Below are 22,351 nucleotides of genomic sequence, written 5' to 3'. Positions count from 1 at the left end.
AATGATTTAAAAACATTGGATTTTTTTTTTAAATCTTACTCTGTATACTGAAATACCCCGGATCATTTTTTTAAATACATTTTTCGGAGCCGAACAATGATGTCATTGATCGGCAAATTGATATTACAACAGATCTCCGATTGTGCATAAAATGCTAAATGCCCATCCGATCCAGCGGATCAAATCTGTGCAAGGTCTAGTACTCGGAGTCATACATTCTTTATTCTCTGCATTGAACGAGGATCAATTTTGGTATGAAGTTCAGCGTGCTGTACATGTCAACAACCTTCAATCAGAATATTTATGGGAAGTGTTTTCTGTCCTCCATTTTTTTATTTTCTTGTTTTTCTGGCGAATGAAGAGGAAAAAGGGAAGCAGTCTCGAACACATCAGCTTTGTTTACTTTAGAGGACCTACTGCTGCTGTTGGCAGCTTCACACACATTCCGTCTCCTCTTCCGAATCTCCCCATTACCCCCAGAAACCCCCATACCTCTCTCCCCAATCTCCCACATTGCCCTTTCATCACTCCCACTGTGCTCCAGATTTAGACCGCTATGTGGAGTGGCCCTCACCAAGATTATCCCCACAGGCCTGCCTCAGATAAAAGCAGGATTAATGATATTTATATTCATATTTATGGAGTTGTGAATCCCAGGACCAATCCTTGTCAGAAACTGTTGAAAACTGCTAATTTGTCAAATTTTGGTAAGAAGAAAGACTACTTTTACGGCATTACATTAAGCTAAATTCTACCCGCTAATTATATTTGTTGCTAGAGTCTATAATGGTTTGTCAAAGTCTCGTGTCACATGACTCTTTTTCGCCAACCCAAGTGACGTTTGACTTATTTGACTCACCACGTAGTCACATGACGGCATTCTCTGCGTCACTGCCCCACTGAAGCAAAGTCTTCAAAGTGATGCGTTTACTTGAAACCGGGCAGAAATCTATATTTACATGACAGGTGGGCTTCAGCGACCGAATAAAGAATAAGCGGTTTGTAAAATGGATGATTGGACTTAAAAAACAAAAACAAAGGAGCAGCTATCTTATGTCCTGTCATCTGTGTCTGCTTACAAACGCTGACAGTTCAGACAACAATAACCTCAAAGGGATTTACTTATAAGAATACTTAAGTACAATTTTGGACGACTCTATATATGTTAAACATACCAAGTGTGTTCACAACTCCATTTGATGAGTTCCATCAAGAAGCATCACATCTTGAATGTAGCCCTCCTATTTCAGTATAATCGTGATTATTATTTTAAAGATTCTCAGCAGGGGTTCATGGGAGTTGCCCCCATTGCGTCTCTCATTTAATCACACAAATCCAATGGCTGGCACCCTGGCAAGATACCTGTCTGCACACGCACAATACCCTGGAAGATTTTGAGCCGTGTCATTGTTCCGAAAAAGTGCACTAAAACAAGTTGTGCACATCAACAGTGACATCAGGAACGTGGTATGTTTGCCTTGCCTGATTTGAGTCATACAGTAAATTGAAGGCAAATACTGTTTGTTGTACAGAACTGAGACCCAAAACACAAGATTTTAGATGTCGAAAAAACAAAAAGATCTCTGACTTGATCGAAGTTAATAATTCTGATTGCCATGGTGATGTTGTCATGTGGGGCCGATTGGCTGTGGCGTTTTGTGGGAAAAGACAGTGATTGGACCTTGAGTGTTGGTGTGGTGTCTTTGGTCGGATGTTGGACCCCGCAGTGGAAAAATATCTGTTCTATTTATAAAGGCCCATTTAACAGAACAGGGTCATCTGTGTCGCACACAGGAACACAAGCAGGCAGGATGTGAGAACTCACTGTGTTTTATGTGATCACTAAACATCTCCCCTTCCTGAAAAGCCACAAATCCAGTTGAAATACCATCTCACGTTTCCAAAACCAAAAATGTCGTTGCTATTTTCTGATAAAGCTTAGTTGAACAACATTTTGATTCATGCAAGACGGCCAAACTGAATTGTCTGATCTTAAAGTCTACACTGGGTTTTATGAGATACATTTACACAATTAAATGACATCCAATCCACGGGCTGTATCACAAAAAACACAATAAAATGCTCCGTTCTGATTGACGCTCTCAGAGAGGGATTCATCCAACAATACTGTAGTCACACTAAACGGCCTACAGCAGGGGTGCCCAAACTTTTTGGATCTACTTTTCGATCAACTAACCTCCCGGGATCTACCCTTACCGGCCCGCGCATGCGCATGCGCACACGCGCACCCACACACACACACACCATGATGAGAAACAGCTTGATGAGAAACAGCTTGAAACGGAGGCATACGACGCACTTTTGCAGCCTGTTAACTATCGTAGCTCACACGTACCGTTTTAAAGTGCTTCCCTGGGCCCTCCTAGATTCCTATTCTTTGCTCGTGCCCTCAGTGAATTGTACACGAAGCAAACTCTGAATGAGAATCATGACGATAAAAGATCACAAGCTGCAATTGCAGACTGCTGAGCGCTAACAACTTCCGGTGATGTAATCACAGCACCGTAAATTTAAGATTTACCTGCTTTATTTTATTTATTTAAATATTTTTTTGTGAAAATGAGACTGATAAGATGATTAGGGTGCAGTGTATATTAACACAAAAAATAGATTACTAACATGTACAAAGACACACAAATGGTTGTTTTGTTTTTTTTCTCCTCGACACTCCTCGGATCTACTTGGGGCCTGTCTTAGATCTACCGGTAGATCAGGATCGACCTAATGGGCACCCCTGGCCTACAGAGACATCTTAACATTGTTTTCTCTCTTCTCACATTGTATAAAAAAAAGTTACCAAAATATCAGAAAAGAGCTCTGGGATTTAATGGATTACAGTTTGATGCAAATAAATAAAACACCTTAATTTATTTTTTTTAATCATTCATGGTTGGTTAATTGAGCTCACTAACTTGTCCCAAGGTGTGATTGTGAGCGTAATTGGTTGTGTGTCAATATGTGCCGTGCGATTGGCTGGCAACCAGTCCAGGGTGTCCAGGCGGCTGGGATAATCTCCAGCACACCCGTGAACCCCCTGAGGATATACGATTTGGATAATAATGGATGGTTGACCGATTAATCGGCCGACTGTGTGTGCGTTGATCTGTGTGTGTGATATGTTACAACACTATGGTTAATACAGTAGCATGTTAAGGTCTTCAACCTGAATGGTATCCTTACTACCGGTATAAATTATTACTGTTATTCATAAATAAGATGTGGAAAATATTTTATCTCTTTTTTAAGATCTCAAGTTATAGTTATTTACTTGCATTAGTGAATAGTAATGAATTATAATTTTGGTTTTATTTTAGGAGCTGAATGTTGCTCTTCTCAGAGAACGGCCCATAAAATTTGAATATTAATATGAATTTGGGGCAGCCCGGTAGTCCAGTGCTTAGCACGTCGACCTCAGAGTGCAGAGGTACCGGGTTCAATTCCAGCTCCGGCCTCCCTGTGTGGAGTTTGCATGTTCTCCCCGGGCCTGCATGGGTTTTCTCCGGCTACTCCGGTTTCCTCCCACATTCCAAAAAACATGCATGGCAGGCTGATTGAACACTCTAAATTGTCCCTAGGCGTGAGTGTGAGCATGGATGGTTGTTCATCTCTGTGTGCCCTGCGATTGGCTGGCAACCGGTTCAGGGTGTCCACCGCCTACTGCCCGAAGACGGCTGGTATAGGCTCCAGCACCCCTTGTGAGGATTCAGCGGATCGGAAAATAGATGGATGAATTTGAGTCGGCATGGTGTCGAGCGTTTAGCATATATGTCTCACAGTTTTGAGGTAATCTTTTAATATATCAATAGGTGTCACAGCGCTGCCTTATGGACAAACAGACCCATTACATTTTCCAAATTCAATTGCTGAGTTCGTTTGTGGGGTGCCTTCTCTTGCGGAAAATTAAATAATGATAATAATGACGTAAAAACTGCTTAAGGTGCATTTTTTTAAGTCATGTTGGGGGTGGGTGACAGGGGCCTGAAAGACTTCCTTTTTGAGGCCACGCAGAGAAATGTGGTCCTGACTGCTTCGACAGGAAATAACGTTCAAGCAGTAGTTCTTGTCAGCCAACTATGAAGCTGATGGTGATGGTGCAGATGGTCGCTTTGTCAATTGTTTCCGTGCTCCTGCTCTGCTGCTGTCTTACCTCCGCAGGTACAACACTTTAAAACTTATTCTGTCATATTTAGTACCATGTGGTTTTCCATTTCCAAGATTCTTTCTTGGAAGCGCAATGATTGCTCATCTTTGAATGCTACTTTTACAGAGTGATCTCACATTGTTATGGCAACAAAAATAATTAACTGTGATTGAAATAAAATATTGGCTTTTCCTCTTTCAGGGTTTGAGCTTTGCTGTCATCTCCCTGTAGTATAAAATAAATTTGTAATCGGGCTGTTTTTAAACGACAAATTCAGTCTTGTGTACTTGCCTTCAAAATTCAAAGCTACTATATGTTACATGTTAATCCAGTTAGTTTATTGAGATGGCCTGTTGAGGTGGGAGGTGTGAAAAAAAGAACAGGAAGTGATGCAAACAAGGTTAATGTGCAGTTAGACTAAATGGAACAAAAGAAAGAAAAGCAACTACAATTGAGTGATTAAATCACCATATTTGACAAACACGCAAAACTACTCAGGTATAAAACAATTGGTCCATCTCTGAATGTTCTTTCCTTTTGTTCCAGACTCTCAGGATGGTTGTGACGCTTACGCCCCTGTCGGCGGACGTTTTGCTGTGCCTCTCCACCACAAACTACAAAAATCCGAAAACTTGAGATGGAGGCACAACAAGACCAAAATCTTTGATCAAAGACCAGACCGGATGGTTACTGGAAAGCGGGACGATGTTTTTCAAAACGGTTCCCTGAAGCTGACAAACCTGGCGAGAAGCAGTGAAGGCATATACGTGCCTGAGGTTTATGATAAAAAAGGGAAACTCGTAATCGATCCGAGAAGCCTATATTTGTGTGTGTTGGGTATGTGTCCACTGCCTGTTGTCTTCCACTTTATTTATGACTGAAATTACATTTTGCTTCAATAACTACCTTTTTATTTAAATGTACCAGCCCGCTTCCAATCAGCCCTTCATTAGTTTTTTTGATGTTTACAATATATGCATTGATGATTTTAGAAAAATATAGTCCCTATGTTTTTGTAAGGGTTATCAATGTTTGTTTTTAAAGTAAGATCCTACAATGATTTTCTGCTGTTAAATAACTTAATCTCCAAGTATTTCATCGCTCTGTAAAGGGTTAAGACGGATTGGAAACGTAATTATTTTATATGCTACGTTGCCAGTAGCTTTGGAGAATAATTGTTCCTCTTTCAAATCTGATCAGATCCTGTCTCGAAGCCAGGCTTGAAAATGGAATGTGCCTTGCCCGATGTGAAATTCACATGTGTGCCTGGTCAGGTAAGAGCGAATACACGAGTTGAGTGTTTTCTTTTTCTTTTTTTCTTCTCCAATGTTGCCAAAAGACAATTACTTTTTTTTTTTGAACAATAAGACAACAATTATGAAGATAAACGTATCTTCAATTGTCTTTGTTGAGCAATTCAAAGTGAAACAAACGTTTTCCCTGTTCTTTTTACAGTTCGTTATTTTCATATAACGATAACACCTAGAAATGCATCCAGGCTTCCACATTTTCATTTCTGTAGTACAAGCAAATAGGCACACACACACACACACAAACACACGCACACACACACACACACACACACACACATATATCTATATATCCATATATATGTATATATAGATATCCATCCATCCATTTTCCGAACCGCTTGATCCTCACTAGGGTCGCGGGGGGTGCTGGAGCCTATCCCAGCCATCTCCGGGCAGTAGGCGGGGGACACCCTGAATCGGTTGCCAGCCAATCGCCGGGCACACAGAGACGAACAACCATCCACGCTCACATTCACACCTAGGGGCAATTTGGAGCGTTCAATCAGCCTGCCATGCATGTTTTTGGAATGTGGGAGGAAACCGGAGTACCCGGAGAAAACCCACGCAGGCCCGGGGAGAACATGCAAACTCCACAAAGGGAGGCCGGAGCTGGAATTGAACCCGGTACCTCTGCACTCTGAAGTCGACGTGCTTTTTTTTTTTTTATAATATATATATATATATATATATATATATATATATATATATACACATAGAGAGAGAGAGCTCTGTTGGTATGTGTCTTTAAACAGTATACACACACACACATATACATTTATCTCTGCATCTTGCACTTAAATTTTTTAATTGATATTTCATGTGCAAAGTTTGAACCAGAGTAAAATCACGCATTTTCAATGTTTGTAAATTGAGAAGAATCTTGCGACATTTTTTGTACTGAACATAGTTACGCATGTGTATATTCTTGTCATAAATAACATTTAAGTTGGCAGGTGAACTACTGTGTGTATCTTTTTGAACCAGTAGATGCCGGAAGTCACTGTCAAGTGGTTTCAGAATGATAAGCTTTTGCCCCAGGAAAATAAGCGGACTGTGGTGCAAGTTGCCCAAAAGGTGGTAGATGATTCATTCACATGCGAAGTTTCCAATCATGTCAGTTCCATGAGCAGTGAGGGTGTGATACAAAACTGCACTGGCTCAAGTGAGTATTATGCATGATGATGTTCTTCGTAGTTTGTTTCTGTTGTTGCCGTAACATGTCCCTCTCTCACTGTGGCATCATTACAGACTCATCTATCTTCCCCAAAGAATTATTTGGTCTTGATTTTAGGATCATGGTGAGCATCCTGGCCGGCATGGGAGGTAAATTTGCTTCACCAATGAAATGTACAACACTTCAAGCACGTCTTATAAGTCCTTCTCAGTTCATATTTGTCTTTATCAGGCCTTGCTCTGTTGCTGGTCATCATTTTAATTGTTTGCTGCATCCGAGCCATGCGAGAAAAACAAAAACAAGTACAAGGTAAGGCAACACAGAAACAAAGGAATGGGCTATCTATCATAGAAAATAAGAATTATTCACAACTTTTGTTCGTCCAATTCCAACAGACGAGGAGGAGCTTCGTTTGGGGTGGACCAACCCCGAAGGACAGCATCAGCAATGTCATCACCCACCTAATCCGCATCATCATTCGCATGGTCAACCTGGACGTCGGCAGCGCGGCGAGCCTCCAAGCCAAGCTCAGGGCAGCCCCAGAAGACCAACACAGGTCTGAGGAAAGATTAGTGGCACAAGGTGGAAAGAGGGGCTTCTCAAACTCTAGTCTTCAAAAGTTTCACAACCCCTGCTCCTAAGGCTTAAACAACTACAAATTGTCCACTGGCTGTCACTTGTTTCTTACTTCCTTTCTAGGGCTTGAGATCTACGAACACACAGCAGCAGGCTCCTCCTCTTCCTCAGCCGAGAAAGAAGGTTGCAGCACAAAGAATCTGACGGCATGTGAGGCACCCTCCCTGCAGACACCATTAACATCATCATCGCACACTATTTAGTTCACTTATTTAACCACTGTACATATAAAAGGTCGACACACCTCTGTTGAAGTGCCAGGTTCTTGTGCTGCAAACATCATCAGACCTATAAAATAATTCTTCCACCACGAATGACCTATTACCTGCCTAACTCAATTGATTAAAAAAAATATTTTTTTCAAGTGGGCAAGCAAAATTAAACAATTGAGATAATATGGTAGCATGAAAATTCCTGACATTTGAAAATGGGGTGCAGACTGTTTTATATTAAATATTGGCAAGCTGTTTTATATGAAATGTTGGCATCACTTCTCAGTTACTGTTAAAAATTGGTAACCCACATCATTGTTACAAATGTATTGAAACAAATGTTCTTTATTACTTGGGAAAATGAAAGTAAGATAAGAAGAGAAGAAAAACAAAATAAGCTGCTATCTTAGCAGTCACTTAGAAAATTAGTAATAAGAAATAACACAATAACAAACTCCCATTTGTGTTGTCAGTTTTGGGGGAAAACAATTTACAATGGTTTCAGCAATACAATAAACATTTAACAATTTCTAATGTCTAGTTACTTTTCATTCAACCTGGACATTTTTGACATCAAATGACAGTACTTTAAATCTGAGTTCAAATGTCACAATTTTATTGTGTGAAACAATTCGTATCAATAAAAGTTTTTGTACTGTTGTTTTTATTATTTTTATTTACGTAAAAATAAATTTGAAACATTATTTTAATAATTTAGCATTTGTCATGTTGACAATTTTATTTGATATCAATTGGACTCATTAAATACGCTCATATTGTGAGAATGTCAAAATGTATCAGCAGACAACTTTTTTTGAAATAAATATGGTAAATGGGTTAGGGTGGCTTGTGAGTTTTGTAAGCCTCTGCAACGTTCTCCGCTCAACACAAAGCAGACGCGTCACATTTTCTGCGCAGATGTGTTTGTGGTTTTCAGCGCGTTGACAATGCTTCTGCATAGTGGAAATTTGTTCACGGATGACTGCAGACTGTTTGCTTTGGTTGCACCGCAAATTATATTGATATTAAACTTTGTAGGGTGGCACGGTTAGCACGACTGGTTAGCACGTCCGTCTCACAGTGCAGAGGTCCAGTGTTTGATTCAGGGCTCCGGATTTAATGTGGAGTTTGCATGTTCACCCTGTGACTGTGTTGGTTTTCTCCCACATTCCAAAAACATTGCCGCTGTCCTGCCTGTTTTTCATCTCTCCCTGCTGCAACACACCTGTTTGAAATGATAAGGATCGTTCTCATGCTTCTTCAGAGCCTGCTGATGAACTGATCAATTGAATCAGGTGTGTTTCAGGAGGGAGCGATGGAAAACAGGCAGGACAGCGGCCCGCGAGGACCGGAAGTGGACATGCCTGCTCCAAATAGTCCCTCAGCCTGATTGGGAGCGCGAATGATTGTTTGTCTATGTGTGCTCTGTGATTGGCTGGCAACCAGTTCAGGGTGTCCTCTGCCTACTGCCCAAAGACAGCTGGGATAGGCCCCTAATTTTTAGAGCTGTGGTCACGAAAAGTAATGATGTTTATGCATCACTAATTTCTTTTTTACACTTGCTGCTAAATTATTCACAGGGTCGCATTTAATTGATGTGAGCACAAGAATGAAAGATTGGCTAAAGTACAAGTCAAAAAACAAACATTCCAATGCTGGCCACAAGATGGTAGTGTTGTGTTAATTTCATATATTCAATTGTATTTTTATGGCACTTTTTCATGACTAAAGGTCACTCGAGTCTTTCAAGTGAGGAAAAGACATGAAGTGGACAGTGTGCTTTCACCCCCCCCCCCCACACACACACACAAACACGTACACCAAACACTTGGTGTTGCACTCTTCACATCCTCAAATGTATCAGCTAAGGTTGACCTTTGAGACTGACGTTTCCAAAGCTGCACAACTCTTGCCGAGGTACTTCCAGGGTTACTCAATGTTTGCTAAGTGTGTGTGGCATGGTGGAACATGTCCCTTGTCAACTGCGTTGAAAACACTGACAAACAGTAAGAGGTTTAGTTGAATGAAAACAAATACAATACCATTGCAATGGATAAACAACATACTATTTTGTTTTGGGCATATAAGTGACATTTCCAATCCCAAGACTGCAAAATAAACACTTGCTCCATTACATTTTCCTTTTGTCCATTTTCCATTGCTTGTCATCATTGGGGTTGTGTTTTATGGTGCTTACTTTTTTCAGTGATTAATTTATTGTTTTAAATGACTTTGTTGTATGACTTTTACTCCACGGATAGCACTTTGTATGCAGTGGTGGTTGTTTTAAACTTAAAGTAAACTTATATTTATATATATCTATCTCTATCTATAGATAGCTGGAGCCATATTTGTACAATGCGAGTGTAATTAATTAACTTTTGTTTTCATATTATAATTAGCTGTTGATCATGATGTTGTTGTGTTGATGTTGGTAAAATCAGTATATGATGGCAATAGGATACCAGATTAAATGATACAAAGAACAGCAGTTGCGAGCTAGCTAGATACAGTAAGTGGGTTTGTCTGATATGTAGTTTGTTCACCAACTCTCTCTGATTTGTTAGTAAATAAAACAAGCATGAAAGGTTGAGGTATGCCACATTGAGGAAAAGATGGCGGACCCTATTCGTGAATAGATGCAATGTTTTCAACATACCTTTTGGAATACGTACTTTGTTAGAATAACAACTTTGCTTAGCCTTGTTAAAACTGCTGGGAAAATATCAGGATGTCAGCAGGCTCATGGCTATCTATGATAAACCGGTCCTAAGGAAGGCAAATGCTAGTTTGTATACAGTAGTCCAAATTATCTACTTCAAATGGAGTTTCACCTTCTGCTCTCAGGCCGTCGGTTTTGGGCTCTGAGGAGGACAAAATAGCTGAAGTTTCATTTGCAATGCATCCACTTAATGGCAATGAGATCTTAGGTTGCACATGTTTTTAATTACTATTGTGCATTTGCACAGCTGCTTATTGCACTTTTATTTTATTTTTTGCAGTCATCAAAAATAATTGTCTATTTATGGTATTAGCTCAGGACTGAACATGTGCTTTATGCCTTTTTAAAATATGCCTCATGTTATTTTGTCATTGCCTATTCTGTCTTGAATTGAAACATGAATTTCTCTTTTGGGACAATAAAGATATTCTAATTCTGATTAGTAGATTTAAGTAAACAGCATCCGATATGCACAGCAAAAATATAACAACGTTTTGACATTGTAGGTTTAATTTTTCTTTATTTGAGAAAAGTATGTTATTATTTATTTCATTCATATTGTTTCCTTTACTGTATTTTATGTTGGATCTTATGTACTGCGCTTTGTTATTGCTGCAGTTGTTAATTGCTCTCTAAATAAAACTGAGTTGAGGTGAATGAATGTCTAGTTGGCCACATTACAGAAAGCAGTGGCCAGTATGTGGCCCTCGGGCCTTATGTTGAACCACTGTTAGGTGAGTGATGACGTAGTGTTAAACAAGCCGTTGAAAAGTTAAAGTCTGCAATGTTTGCTCATTCTGGAATAAAAGCAGAGAGAGATTTTGAGCTGTGCCAGTGAAGAAAATCACTTGGAGACCGTGCTGCGCCGGCAGAATGTGTCACATAAAAACTAATTAAACTAATACGTCATGCAGCATAAAACCAGCGTGAGTTCTCCTTTTCCTTCTCTCTCGCTCTCTCTCTCTCTCTCCCCCCACTTCCCTACTTCTCCTTCAACCCACCTAACTTCCGGCCACGCTCTCCCGTCTTGTACCTGCCTTCGTGTGACTCACATCCCGTATCCAGATTGCAATCGGTCCCGTGTTCCAACCACGTACAGGCCCATGTAGGTCCCAAAGGTGTGTGGATTTATCGATTTATCGGCTAGGTTGGAATCGTGGTGGGCATCCCATTTGTGCTGTGGCTCCGCCCGGCGAGCGGTGCTGAAAGTGCCTGGCAGAGTTTCTTCAAGGGTCCGACAGACACCCGCGGCAGCACGGGGACAATTTTACCCCCCACGCCGGACAAAGAAAGAAGTGGGGTGGGGGGATAAAGGATATATTGGAGTAATGGAGAGAAAAACGATGAAGAACTACGTCCTGGCGCTTCTATGGGCTACGTTTATGTTCGGTAAGACGTCTCCTTGCTTGACGGTTGAGAGCAAATTACCTCGAGATACGCACCGCGCGTGATGCCAATCAGAGTTCACGAATGTCCATTTTTAAAATGCACTTCCTATTTGCTACGAGAGAAATTCATTTTGAATATTTACGAAGCAAATATTTAAGTCGGTACCACACGCTTATGGGTTCGGTTATACCTACTTCACTCAAGGATCTCAAATTCCATTACAGCAGCCACTTTTCCCCCAATCTGTTAAAACTATAGCTATTTGCTGTTGTGTTTTTTACGACGGTATACGCTTAAATGTTGGTCTTAAGTAGAGGCAAGTGAGTCTACATTTTACATTAGATTAAAGAACATGAGCAATAAAATTGGATTATACAGTAGTTGTCAGGTTCCACGCTATGTTAAGCAGTCCGACAGGCTGTTAAATGCAGTGTTGTATATTAAGCTCTGGTTGCCTTGACAGCAGGTGGTTTGTTTGTAAATAGAAAGAAATAGTTCACTTGTTTCATTGTTTAATTTATTTTTTTGTCATCAGCACAACAATACGCTGTACCAGTGCTTTCATTCTCATTTATAGAGCAAAACAACCACTGCATAAAATGTGCTGCTCATAAAGTAAAATATGACCCATGAATACATTCATAACACAAAAACAATAATCAATAAAATACTAAAACAATGAGTTGAAAGCCAAAGAATAGAAATGTGTTTTAAAACGAGTGATGGTCAGAGGTCATTCCAAAAAAAGCGACCGGCAACAGAAAAAGCTCAGTTCAGCTTCAAGTCAAGTCAAGTAGAACTTTATTGTCAAATGTGCTGTATGTGCAACATACCTCTCGTGTAAGTTCAGTAAAAATCCATAACCAAAATGTTGACCCCTAAAAAGAAATGGGCACCCTGACAGCTCTGAGTAGATTGATTTTCATTATTTATTATAAATTATTAAGAGTTTCACTTGAGTTTACTTGCCAGTTTTAGTTCTCTGGCTCCCCTTTTCCACTAATTGGGGTGAGTTTTCATTATGAAGCAGCATGTTTCTACCATGTCATTGTCACTTTTGCCCTCAATTTGGACTAAAGGGCCATGTGACCACTTAGTCATTAGGCAGATTTCCACCACAGGGACAAACACGATTCTGATACTGACATCACCATATGTTTAGTCATCGGAGCTGTGTGTGTGTGTTAGGAGTTGGCTGAATTCAGTGTTGGGTCAGATGCTCAAATGTTGCAAGCTTTACTGTGGTGCATGTAGTGTGATTCTCCAAAAGAGAAATCAGCACTTGATAGCTCTTATTTACCTCTTTAAGTTCTCACTATTCCTGCAGAGAAGAATTACACTAAACAGGTGGAAAAGAACGATGACTATCTTGTGGCTCCATGAGTGGTATTTCAAATATTTGAGGCGAACAAACGCTCGAATGTACAATCAAAGATAGCAAGTGGACACATGGAAATATTAACTTATAATGCCTACAGTACTGTACAGGATATGACTATACAAGACATATTTTACTCAATTTGCAACTAAACCAGCTTCTTCTAAGACACAGGTGTCAAACTCGAGGCCCAGGGCCCAAATTTGGCCCGTCAGGTCATTTTATGTGGCCCGTGAAAGCAAATCATGTGTGCCAACTTGCTAAAATCTGTACCGAAATGTCAAATTGTCATGTGTAATAAATCACGTTGAGATTGTTGCAATAATTTTGTTATCCTGTTTACACTCACTTGAACAATAATTGAACAAACTACCGGTATTAGAATTGACTTGACTGTTTTCAAAATTAGTAATCTATTAATTTGTTGTGTACAAGTAATAATTTTGAGGTTTCACTGTCAGAACGGCCCTCCGAGGGAAGATGGAACTCCAAATTGGCCCGCGACTAAAATGAGTTTGACACCCATGTTCAAAGATGATTTCCAATGTTACAGGAAGTTGTTTGGTGGGACCAAGTTCTTCCTTGGCAAAGTCATCCGAGCACACGTTCAACTCAACACAACTTTATTTATAGAGCACTTAAAAAACAGCCATCGCTGCATACAAAGTGCTGCACGCGGAATAAAATTCAGACATACAATAATAAAAACAGTTGCAACAAGAAATCAACTCCATATAAACACCTTAAATACAGTGCTAAATCTCATGATGAGTCAAAAGCCATAGGGTAAAAATGTGTTTTAAAATGAATGTCAAAAATGGACAGAACGAGGGTTACCTAACGTTTAGCGGGAGGTCATTTCAAAGAGTGGGAAGGGCAACTAAAAGGTTCGACCCCTTCTGAGTTTCAGCTTAGTCCTCAGTACCTCCAGTCGTGTGTGGACCGCTGACCTGAAGCACCGGGAATGTGCGTAGAGGTGGAGGAGCTCAGAGAAGTAAGCCAATTAAAAATGAAAAGAAATAAAATAATCTTAATCTTGAACTCTAAATTGTACAGGAAGCCAGTGAAGGGAGGGAAGAATTGGAGTTATATGCACCACTTACGAGGACAGCATATCTAGCCATAGATTAAAAATATATTTTAATGTGTTAGACAGGCGTACAGCCAAGCCAGTAAGAATACATAAACACTGTGTGCCTTTGGATCGCTGTCTGAGCATGTCCGCCAAACCGGTTACATCAAAATGCCTGTTGTTTGTTTCCTTTTATGTTTAGAGCACAAAGTGGATATAATAAGTTTAAACACCCCAGTTTAAATGTCAGGTTAAGGTTATTGTAATTAAAAAACAAAACAAAAAGTAACCAAAATAAATAATTTAAAATATATTTTCACTATTAATTTGTCCTTTTCACCCGACCAACATTATTGGGGGGGACGGTTGAACAAATGTACACCCCTTCTTATTGGTACCATATGGCTGCATTCAGAATTCACCAGTCATGTTTAAAGTCATGCTAAATGGGAGTCAACACACACACGCCATTTTGTAAAATTTCCCGGATTGAATCCAAATACATTTCATCTGTTCTAGTTGGCTTTTTTTTAACTCTAGCAGACTGCTATTTCAACTGCTCATAATTCCTTCCTTGTTTAAATCTCCTGTTCCATCTGAAGAAACTTAGCCCCAAAGCTAGTCCATTCTTATTCACTGAGATATTGAGACAGATAGATGGGTGGAAAGTACCACTATTTTATCCCAGAATATACAGTTTTTAATTGCACCTTTCAATCTGGTTAGTGAGGTTAATCCTCATAGCATTCCCAGTTTACTTTGTTCCAATTTGGTCGGAGAGCACTCACTTGGTCATGGATGTTGACAAGGTGAGTTAAAAAAAACAACAACAAAAAACAAACAAACAAACAAAAAAACCCTCTTGTGTGCTACTCCTGAATAATAACATGTACAAATCTTGATAGTGGATTATGTTTTTATGCAACAGTTTGTTTTATGTAGTTTCTTACTGTGGAGAGTTTCAGACAGAAAGCTCAGTTCTTTCCAAAAAAACAAAACAAAACAAAACACTTTAATTCTTGGCTAGTATAATGAAGCAAAGGCTGCACTCGTGCCAGCAGCTGAGTGCCGCTCTCGCTTCATCACATTTCTGCTCTTTTGCTCCTCATTTTGAGAGGGAATAAAGTTGATGGTTGTCATCCCAATTCAAACTGGAAAGATCGTGAGGATCACGTTTCATTGCTGTGGAGAGAACGTGAAAGGGAGAACCTTTCGGTGCCACTCCCCAAATGTAAACAGTGATGACCTATGAGTGCAATAACTCTTCATCAAATATTTTTGAAAGACAATCCAAAGTAGCGTTGCGAAATGACAGGCATTTTCAAAGTTGGAAACTTTCCATTGAGGTGAACAAGATTTAAAACTAAAAGTTGATTTTTAAGTAGGAAATGTCAATAATGTGCGCATAATCGTGACTAAAACGACCAGATTTCATGCAAATACAGTTAAATATGAATGGCGCTTTGCTTGAAAGTGTTGAGCAAAAATGCAAAGGTTTGAAGTGATGCATTTGGAACGGGAGGGAAGAGGAGCTCTTTTCATTTCACCTTTTGAACAGAACTTTGTTGATTTTGGAATGGGGGTATTTTTGTTGATTTTTTAAAATATGTTGGGTCATGGAGATAAGTAATTGTCGACTCAGCATTCATGTTATATCCTTTACTTATTGCATTTATATAACTGACAAAAACTTTACAAGGCATACGTGTCAGTCCAAATTAAATGGTCAAAGTCCTCTTTCATAATAATTCTGTAGGACATCCATCTATCAATCCATCAATTTTCTATATGCCGACATGTGTTTGATTACTTAAAAAGAAATTGTATATGCTCTGCATGCATCCATTGGGGATTACTTTTTCTCTTCTCTCTGCTCGTTTTGAACGTGCACAACCATTTCTACAGCAAGGAACAGACTGGGTGGGACGAACTGCAATTTGCATTCATGTGCTGCTGGTTTTATTCCACAGAGCAATACATTTTGCAAACGCAGACCGAGTCAGCTTCTTTCATGTTTCTCATGTTATTAGTGGAGTGAGTTCTTGTAGGCTGAAATGCTGAGTTTCAGGCAGACACAAATGGCAGCGCCACACATGTTTTTCTTTGTTATCCTCACTTGGTTCACGGGTGGGCTGAAGCCCATCTGAAATGTAAAGATAGGTTTCTGACATGCTTTACCTAAAGAAGTCACGTTTAAAACTTTCAGTGTTGCATGTGATGCTGCACGATGACCGTGTGGTCTTGTGACTGCCTGGACCTGTTTCAATTGGTGAAATTGAGTCAAACATCATTAATGGTCATGTTAAATTAGAGAAACTCAGTCATGTGACGCAAGTCTCTGACGAACCAAGGCAGACCGCCCAAACAATATTTGTAATATACCTGCAGATAAAAACAGAAAAGGGAGTGCAATGTAGCTCAATTTAGTGAAAGTAGTGTTTCTTAACAATAATATACACACTTGTAAAAGTAAATATTAGTCATTACTACCTGCCTCTTTAATTAATGTACATTTTCGTTCAGGACGATACCATTGAAAGACCCACTGTACAAGTCTTGAGCAGACGATCACAGATTAGCTGAGAGAACAACTGCAGCTGGTGTCCTATAAACACTGATACGACCTTTGACTGCCGGTTACCTCAGGCAACCTGGGTCAGATACCTTGCCCAGAAATAGAACAAAAATCCCCAGCAGTTTGTAGAATATGGGTTGAAACTATGCGTCTGGTTTGGAGGTGTGAGTGAGGCTATTAAACTGACACGTTTTGAACCTCTGTGGAACGCTCTCCTTTCAGCTGAGTGCACAAGGTCAGTTTGAGCCTGGAGGTGTTTCAGGTCACACTGTGCCTTGTCGTTAGTGCTGAAAGATTTCAGGAAAAGATTGAATTGAAGTTTTTCTGAAAGATAGTGCGATTGGATTCACATTTTTTCCCCCGCCAAATCAAGCTTTACGGCATTATTCTGTATGTGCAGTAACATTTCCAAATATAACAGGAAATGACATCATCATCAAAATATTAAGATCTATTTAATAATGCCAGAACACTCAAGAGGCTTTTTAAAACTGATGTTGGATGGATGGATTGGATGGTATATCGTATGCAAAGTTTAGTTTTCCACCAAAAATCTTTTTAAAAATTGTACTCATTTACATGTTCATTGTACATACATGTGCAATCGTATGTAAATAGTTTTTCATATTTTTGTCATGGTATAAATTGAATTCCTTCACAGTATGTATCATGATATAAACTGAGTGTAAAATTAATAGAGTAGAAAAATTACTTGTAAAAATATTCAATAATGACAGCACTAACCTCTAAATAAAATTAATTTTGAAAAATAATGTTATTTTGAAACCGACCATTGTGTAGCTTGCATAACTCATACTGTGGTCTTCAAAATTATGCAAACAAACAAAAATACAGAGCGGATATTGTAAATATTTAATATACTGTACATATTAAATGAGATACTTTTGATCTTTTCAGCGCCTCATCCTGGCTAATGTATCGGATTCATTTCTTGGGTTTGGTGGTGTGTGCTTACTGGGTTGCTGTTCGCTGTACTGTTTTCTCACGAGACACTTAATTGACCTGCTCACTTGCTGTTCAGAGCTGGTTGCTTTCCGCTTAAACGCATTTCCAGCTACACTTCTGTGAAAAGTGCACTGTACACCAGAGCGCTTTTTCTTTTGTTGGCCAACACAACATTCGGTTAGCGATTTGCATTGGTTTCTTCTGTTCTCTCTTGCATGCTTAGGCGATTCCTTGTTCGTCTTCAAATGATAACTGTGCTTATTTGCCACCACGGAGGAGAGGTTCTGGACCGTAGTCGAATGTTTAGCCGCGCCTGCTCGCAAGGTCGGCCTAGGTGCGGGATGTGTTCGTACTTAAATATACCACCAAGTTCGTGCGTAGCAGCTCGGAGCTGATTGGTGTGCATAACCGGTCACGTGTAGCATGCCACTTCTTAGTGAGTTTATGTGTGAGATTCTAGTTGATACAACATATTCTGGGTCAGTTAGGAGCACGGGTCAGTTAGGAGCACTGAAAACAAAACAAAAACAAAGCGATGATGTTTTCTGGAATCGTGATTTTGATCACAAAACGCAAATTTTTTTATTCTTCTTTGTCCCTTATGAGTGTTTAGTTAGATTCCATTAGAATGAAACCGATTGACCAAACAAAATGAAAACGTTCCATCTGATTCACAGGGACGGTATCGTATTTTTAGGACAATAAATCGCCGTTTTTTTCATAGTTTGGCCAGGGGTCTGATTTATATTCTGGAGTGTGAAATTATTAATACATTACTGCCCCCACCTACTGCCCGAAGACGGCTGAGATAGGCTCCAGCACCCCCCGCAACCCTTGTGAGGATAAATGGATCGGAAAATGGATGGATGTATCATTTCAATTGCAAGAGGGTGTTCTAGGCCTGTGTTGATGATTTCAACATTGGTGATAACTTAAAATAATACTGTATTACCAGTACTGAATAAAAACAACTGAGAAGGGCTGAACAAAAATGGCACGAAGCGAAAATCGTATTCTGCAGATTACAAGCTGCAAGTACTGTAGTGAAATATGCAGACGAAAACGGTAATCGAGTAGCAGAAAGAACGTTTGGATCATTCTGTCAGGATTCAGAAAGGCTTGAATAATTGGAACTGCAATTGACGATGTCTCTGACGTAAGCTATGTACAAAAGGAAGTGCCGCATTTTCATCCTCCGGAGTTGTTTAAAAGTGACACTGAGTATGAAAACTTCGTTGGATTCAGTGATTTGGAGTGACCCGAATGGTTTGATAAACTTTTAGCATGTTCTTTATGCTATAGTTATCTAAATAACTATTAATATGTTATGTGAACATACTAGGCATGCTCTCCGTTTGTTGTTTAAGCGTCATGTAACGTTAGCATATTATTCGGCCTGTTCTCTATTTTGTTTTTATTTTCCATTGCCGTTCAAGATGACATGGCTGTTCTTGGTGTTGGATTTTATCAAATAAATTTCCCCCCAAAAATGCGACTTGTGCTCCAGTGTGACTTATGTCCTTTATTATGCATTTTATGTCTGGTGCGACTTATACTCAGGAGCGACTTATAGTCCGTAAAATATGGTGTATGCCTTTTGCCAATCCAAACAAGCATCTTGTAAACAGTTAAATTGGAATAGTCTGCACATGTCGTCACATTGTTATTTATGCACTTGAAAATGGCGGCTTCCTCCTAGAGCTTGTGTGTAATGGGTGAACTTGTTTTAAATTACTTTTTACCTGTTTTTATTAATCGGTTGCTTTAATAAAAGTGTAAAAACAATCGCAACTACCATGTTAAATAAGCAACTGAACTCCACCTTGATTAACTGCGTGATGTGCACATGCCACATGGCTGTAAAACGGCTGTTCTGATTAATGTGGTGGCACATATTACCCGCAGATCGGAATCGATCACATCACATGTACACAGTTGACCAGAAATCTTCAATCGATAGGATTTCAGTCAGAATTACAACAACAACAAAAAAATCTGCACGAAAGCCCTTCTAATGACATTAGCCATCGCTAATGAAAGGAGAAATGATGAATTGTAAAGTGTCTCTCATCTAGTAAATCTCTTGCTTTCTGCTTCCTGAGCAATCACTGTAATCTGCTGACGCAATCATTCACATGAATTCTCTTCAGCTGTAACTCGGTTCCCTTTTTGTTTGTTCCTGCTCCTCTTCTGTGCATGTTGATGCGTGTCCACTTTGTCAGCTGATTGTATAATGGGTGTGTGGTGTGGTGTGGTGTGAGGTGGAGACCAGTGTGCATCTGAGTGCATGCTTGTACTGAATGTATGCCAGTTATGTCTGTAATTCTTGGTTCTATACGAACATGCCTTTGTTTCAAGGGTCCTCCGAAGATGTTCCTGTCACGTTTTGGTAAAATTGTACAGTGATGTCATTGTATTAGTATCATGAAACACATCATCACATCACAATGTCATGCATGTTTTTAGACTGTGGGACCAAGTCAGAGCGTCTGGAGAGAACCGACACAAGCACAGCATGAAGTTGCAACCCAGTCCCAGGAAAAAATAAAAATAAATTCTGAAAATGAAATTTGAAAAATATCTACCAAAAAAATTGCATCTTTTCAAATTTGTAGTGTACAAAAGGCAGTGCTGATACATTTAGTAGCTTTTTATACCCACTCTCATTTCATCTCGCTTTTAATGCTCATTTTGAGAATATTTTTCATTGCACAAAAAAATTGAGTCCGTATCTGTCATATCTCTTCAGATTAGTTTGGTTTGTAATTAGGGCCATGGAAGTGGTGCAATGGTCCTCTGATTTGTTTCATTTCATGCTGATGATTGAGGATTTTTAAACCTTTTTTCATAAAGGCTTTTTAAAGTTACAAAATATTCCAGGACCGTACATCCTGGTGGACATTCACGTTTTGTTTGTGTTGTGTGTGTGACTTACCTGAAAAAGTGGTCAAGAGCAGGTCAGATTTTAGGAATTTTGTATTTTGCCTGGATTTTTTTGTGGTGAAAAATTCAGCTTGGTGCTGGTTTAAACATGAATTGTGATAGTCATCTCTCTTCTTGGTAAACCCACATACACGATTCTCAAAACCAATGCCTGTCTTGAGAGGGAAGAAATTTCATCTGTGCTGTATACAGCACATTTGACAATAAAGTTGTACTTGACTTGACTTGAGACTTGAAAAAAATAAAAATGTGGTAGTGATTGCTCTTTTGCTTTCCACTCCAGGAGGCTGCTTGGCCCGGGTGGTAACGGTATCTCCCGGCCCCTTGATTCGTGTGGAGAGTCAACCGGTCTCCATCAGATGTGATGTCAATGACTACATGGGGCCTCGCGAACAGGTGAGTACATTTTGACTTTGTCTCTGGTTAATTATTTCATTCATTTTTTTCCTGTCTTGAACTGAGCGTCTCATCCGTTGGCCTCCAGGACTTTGAATGGATGATGTCCAGGGAGGCCAACGGACAGCGTATGAAAATCATCTCTACCTTTGATGCCAGCTATTCCCACCCGTCGCTCAGCAAGCGTGTGGCCTCCGGTGACATTGCAGTGATGCGTCTCCAAGACAACGTGGTGGAACTGAAGATCGGGGAGGCCAAGTCACAAGACGCCGGCTTCTACTGGTGCCAAACGCCCAGCACTGACTCTGTCATCAGTGGCAATTATGAGGCTCAGGTCCAGCTCATTGGTATGGGGGAGGAGCGTGCGCGTGCGCGTACGTGTGCGTGTGTGTGTGCGCGTGCGTGCAAGCGTGTGTGTGTGTGTGTGTGTGTGTGCATGCGTGAATGCCGCCATTCGAAAAGCGTTTGACCAGGCCAGCAAGTTTTACTTTTTAAAATGAGTTAATCTGCCTGCGGTTCATTTAACAGCCAGTGCCATGACTTAACAATGCTCTACTGAACATGTTTAAACCCTACCACACGAGCAGCAACAAACGCTTCTTTTGAAAAGTCACTGGCTTGTATTTTGACTCTCACATGGATGTGCTTCACACATGTCAAGCAGGACCTCTTGGCAAAGACTGACAGAGGATCTCTATGAATTGCATCAGATAAGATGTACACGTACGCTCACTTACACTAACATCTATTCGTCCACAACAGGGATGAGCAACTTAAATGCTGGAGGAGGCCACACTTATTCATTAGTTTTACTTTGAGGGACACGCAGGATTGTTTTAAATGTGGACAATACGTGCGTACCTGCAAAATATGGGTTCTTAATAGATTCCATTATTGACAATAATTTTTTTCAATGCATGCATTAACGAGCCACTAGAAGACTAACCTAACAAGAAAAGGTTTGAAGCAAACAACAAAATAACCACATACTTTCAGTGTGCGTCCCTCCACGAAAGACCATCCTATATGATTTTCGATTCATGGGGTGCGAAACAATTCAACGGCGGTCGGATTTGAAAGTGGAACCATTTGATTTGGTTCGACTCAGCCGGAATAGAGTTCCATTTGATATTCTATGGCTCAGTTCGAGAGAGTATCATTCAATTACTTTTTTTGTTGTCATTTTACATACTTTTGAATGAACGTACAGTATCAGTCATGTAAATGCACTGCTCCCTTTGAAGCTATATCTCTGCAGTAAAAGACGATTCTATGCATATCTCGATATATTTCAAAGTCAAACAATTATATTCAGTTCTATTTGATGCACTCACATTTATTAAACCCCCAAAACGATTTTCTGGTTGAAAATGTTTTGTTTAGTATTTTTGTTACACCCCTACCGGATACTGT

General features: G+C 39.8%; 2 protein-coding genes and 1 long non-coding RNA gene across 3 annotated transcripts in view; 2 read left to right on the top strand and 1 right to left on the bottom strand.

The window, feature by feature from the left end:
- Positions 1 to 4,034: 4,034 nt before the first annotated feature.
- On the top strand, positions 4,035 to 9,912 carry LOC147210881 (T-cell surface antigen CD2-like). Its single transcript, XM_086117820.1, has 8 exons — positions 4,035 to 4,176; positions 4,709 to 4,999; positions 5,363 to 5,436; positions 6,463 to 6,637; positions 6,724 to 6,798; positions 6,881 to 6,958; positions 7,045 to 7,205; positions 7,349 to 9,912. Exons 1-8 carry the CDS (start codon positions 4,095 to 4,097, stop codon positions 7,427 to 7,429), a joined length of 1,017 nt encoding a protein of 338 aa, XP_085973946.1. The 5' UTR covers positions 4,035 to 4,094; the 3' UTR covers positions 7,430 to 9,912.
- LOC147210882 (uncharacterized) lies at positions 6,631 to 7,448 on the bottom strand. Its single transcript, XR_015101608.1, has 3 exons — positions 7,338 to 7,448; positions 7,022 to 7,207; positions 6,631 to 6,917 (listed from the first exon to the last, which is right to left on the bottom strand). It is a non-coding gene; the product is annotated as an uncharacterized LOC147210882 (long non-coding RNA).
- A 1,311-nt stretch (positions 9,913 to 11,223) lies between the features above and the next one.
- The window catches only part of ptgfrnb (prostaglandin F2 receptor inhibitor b), a 48,141-nt gene continuing 37,013 nt past the window's right edge, over positions 11,224 to 22,351 (top strand). The window contains exons 1-3 of the mRNA XM_086117807.1: positions 11,224 to 11,608; positions 20,826 to 20,938; positions 21,027 to 21,285. Of these exons, the coding sequence (XP_085973933.1) occupies positions 11,548 to 11,608; positions 20,826 to 20,938; positions 21,027 to 21,285 (433 nt within the window). The 5' untranslated portion in view covers positions 11,224 to 11,547. The remainder of the gene's footprint in view (positions 11,609 to 20,825; positions 20,939 to 21,026; positions 21,286 to 22,351) is intronic.

This window comes from Hippocampus guttulatus, chromosome 1 (assembly GCF_054856545.1).
Source record: "Hippocampus guttulatus isolate MCC_2025c chromosome 1, RoL_Hgut_1.0, whole genome shotgun sequence".
In the NCBI taxonomy this organism is placed as follows: Eukaryota; Metazoa; Chordata; class Actinopteri; order Syngnathiformes; family Syngnathidae; genus Hippocampus; species Hippocampus guttulatus.
The sequence above is the reverse complement of the archived record's forward strand: the minus strand, read 5'-3'. Positions and strand labels throughout refer to the sequence as shown.

Excerpts from the sequence above, each read along its gene's own strand:
- LOC147210881 (XM_086117820.1), top strand. The coding sequence starts at position 4,095 with ATGAAGCTGATGGTGATGGTGCAGATGGTCGCTTTGTCAATTGTTTCC. Across the intron at positions 4,177-4,708 it reads CTGCTGTCTTACCTCCGCAG|ACTCTCAGGATGGTTGTGAC; the intron begins GTACAACACTTT and ends CTTTTGTTCCAG. Across the intron at positions 6,799-6,880 it reads CATCCTGGCCGGCATGGGAG|GCCTTGCTCTGTTGCTGGTC; the intron begins GTAAATTTGCTT and ends TGTCTTTATCAG.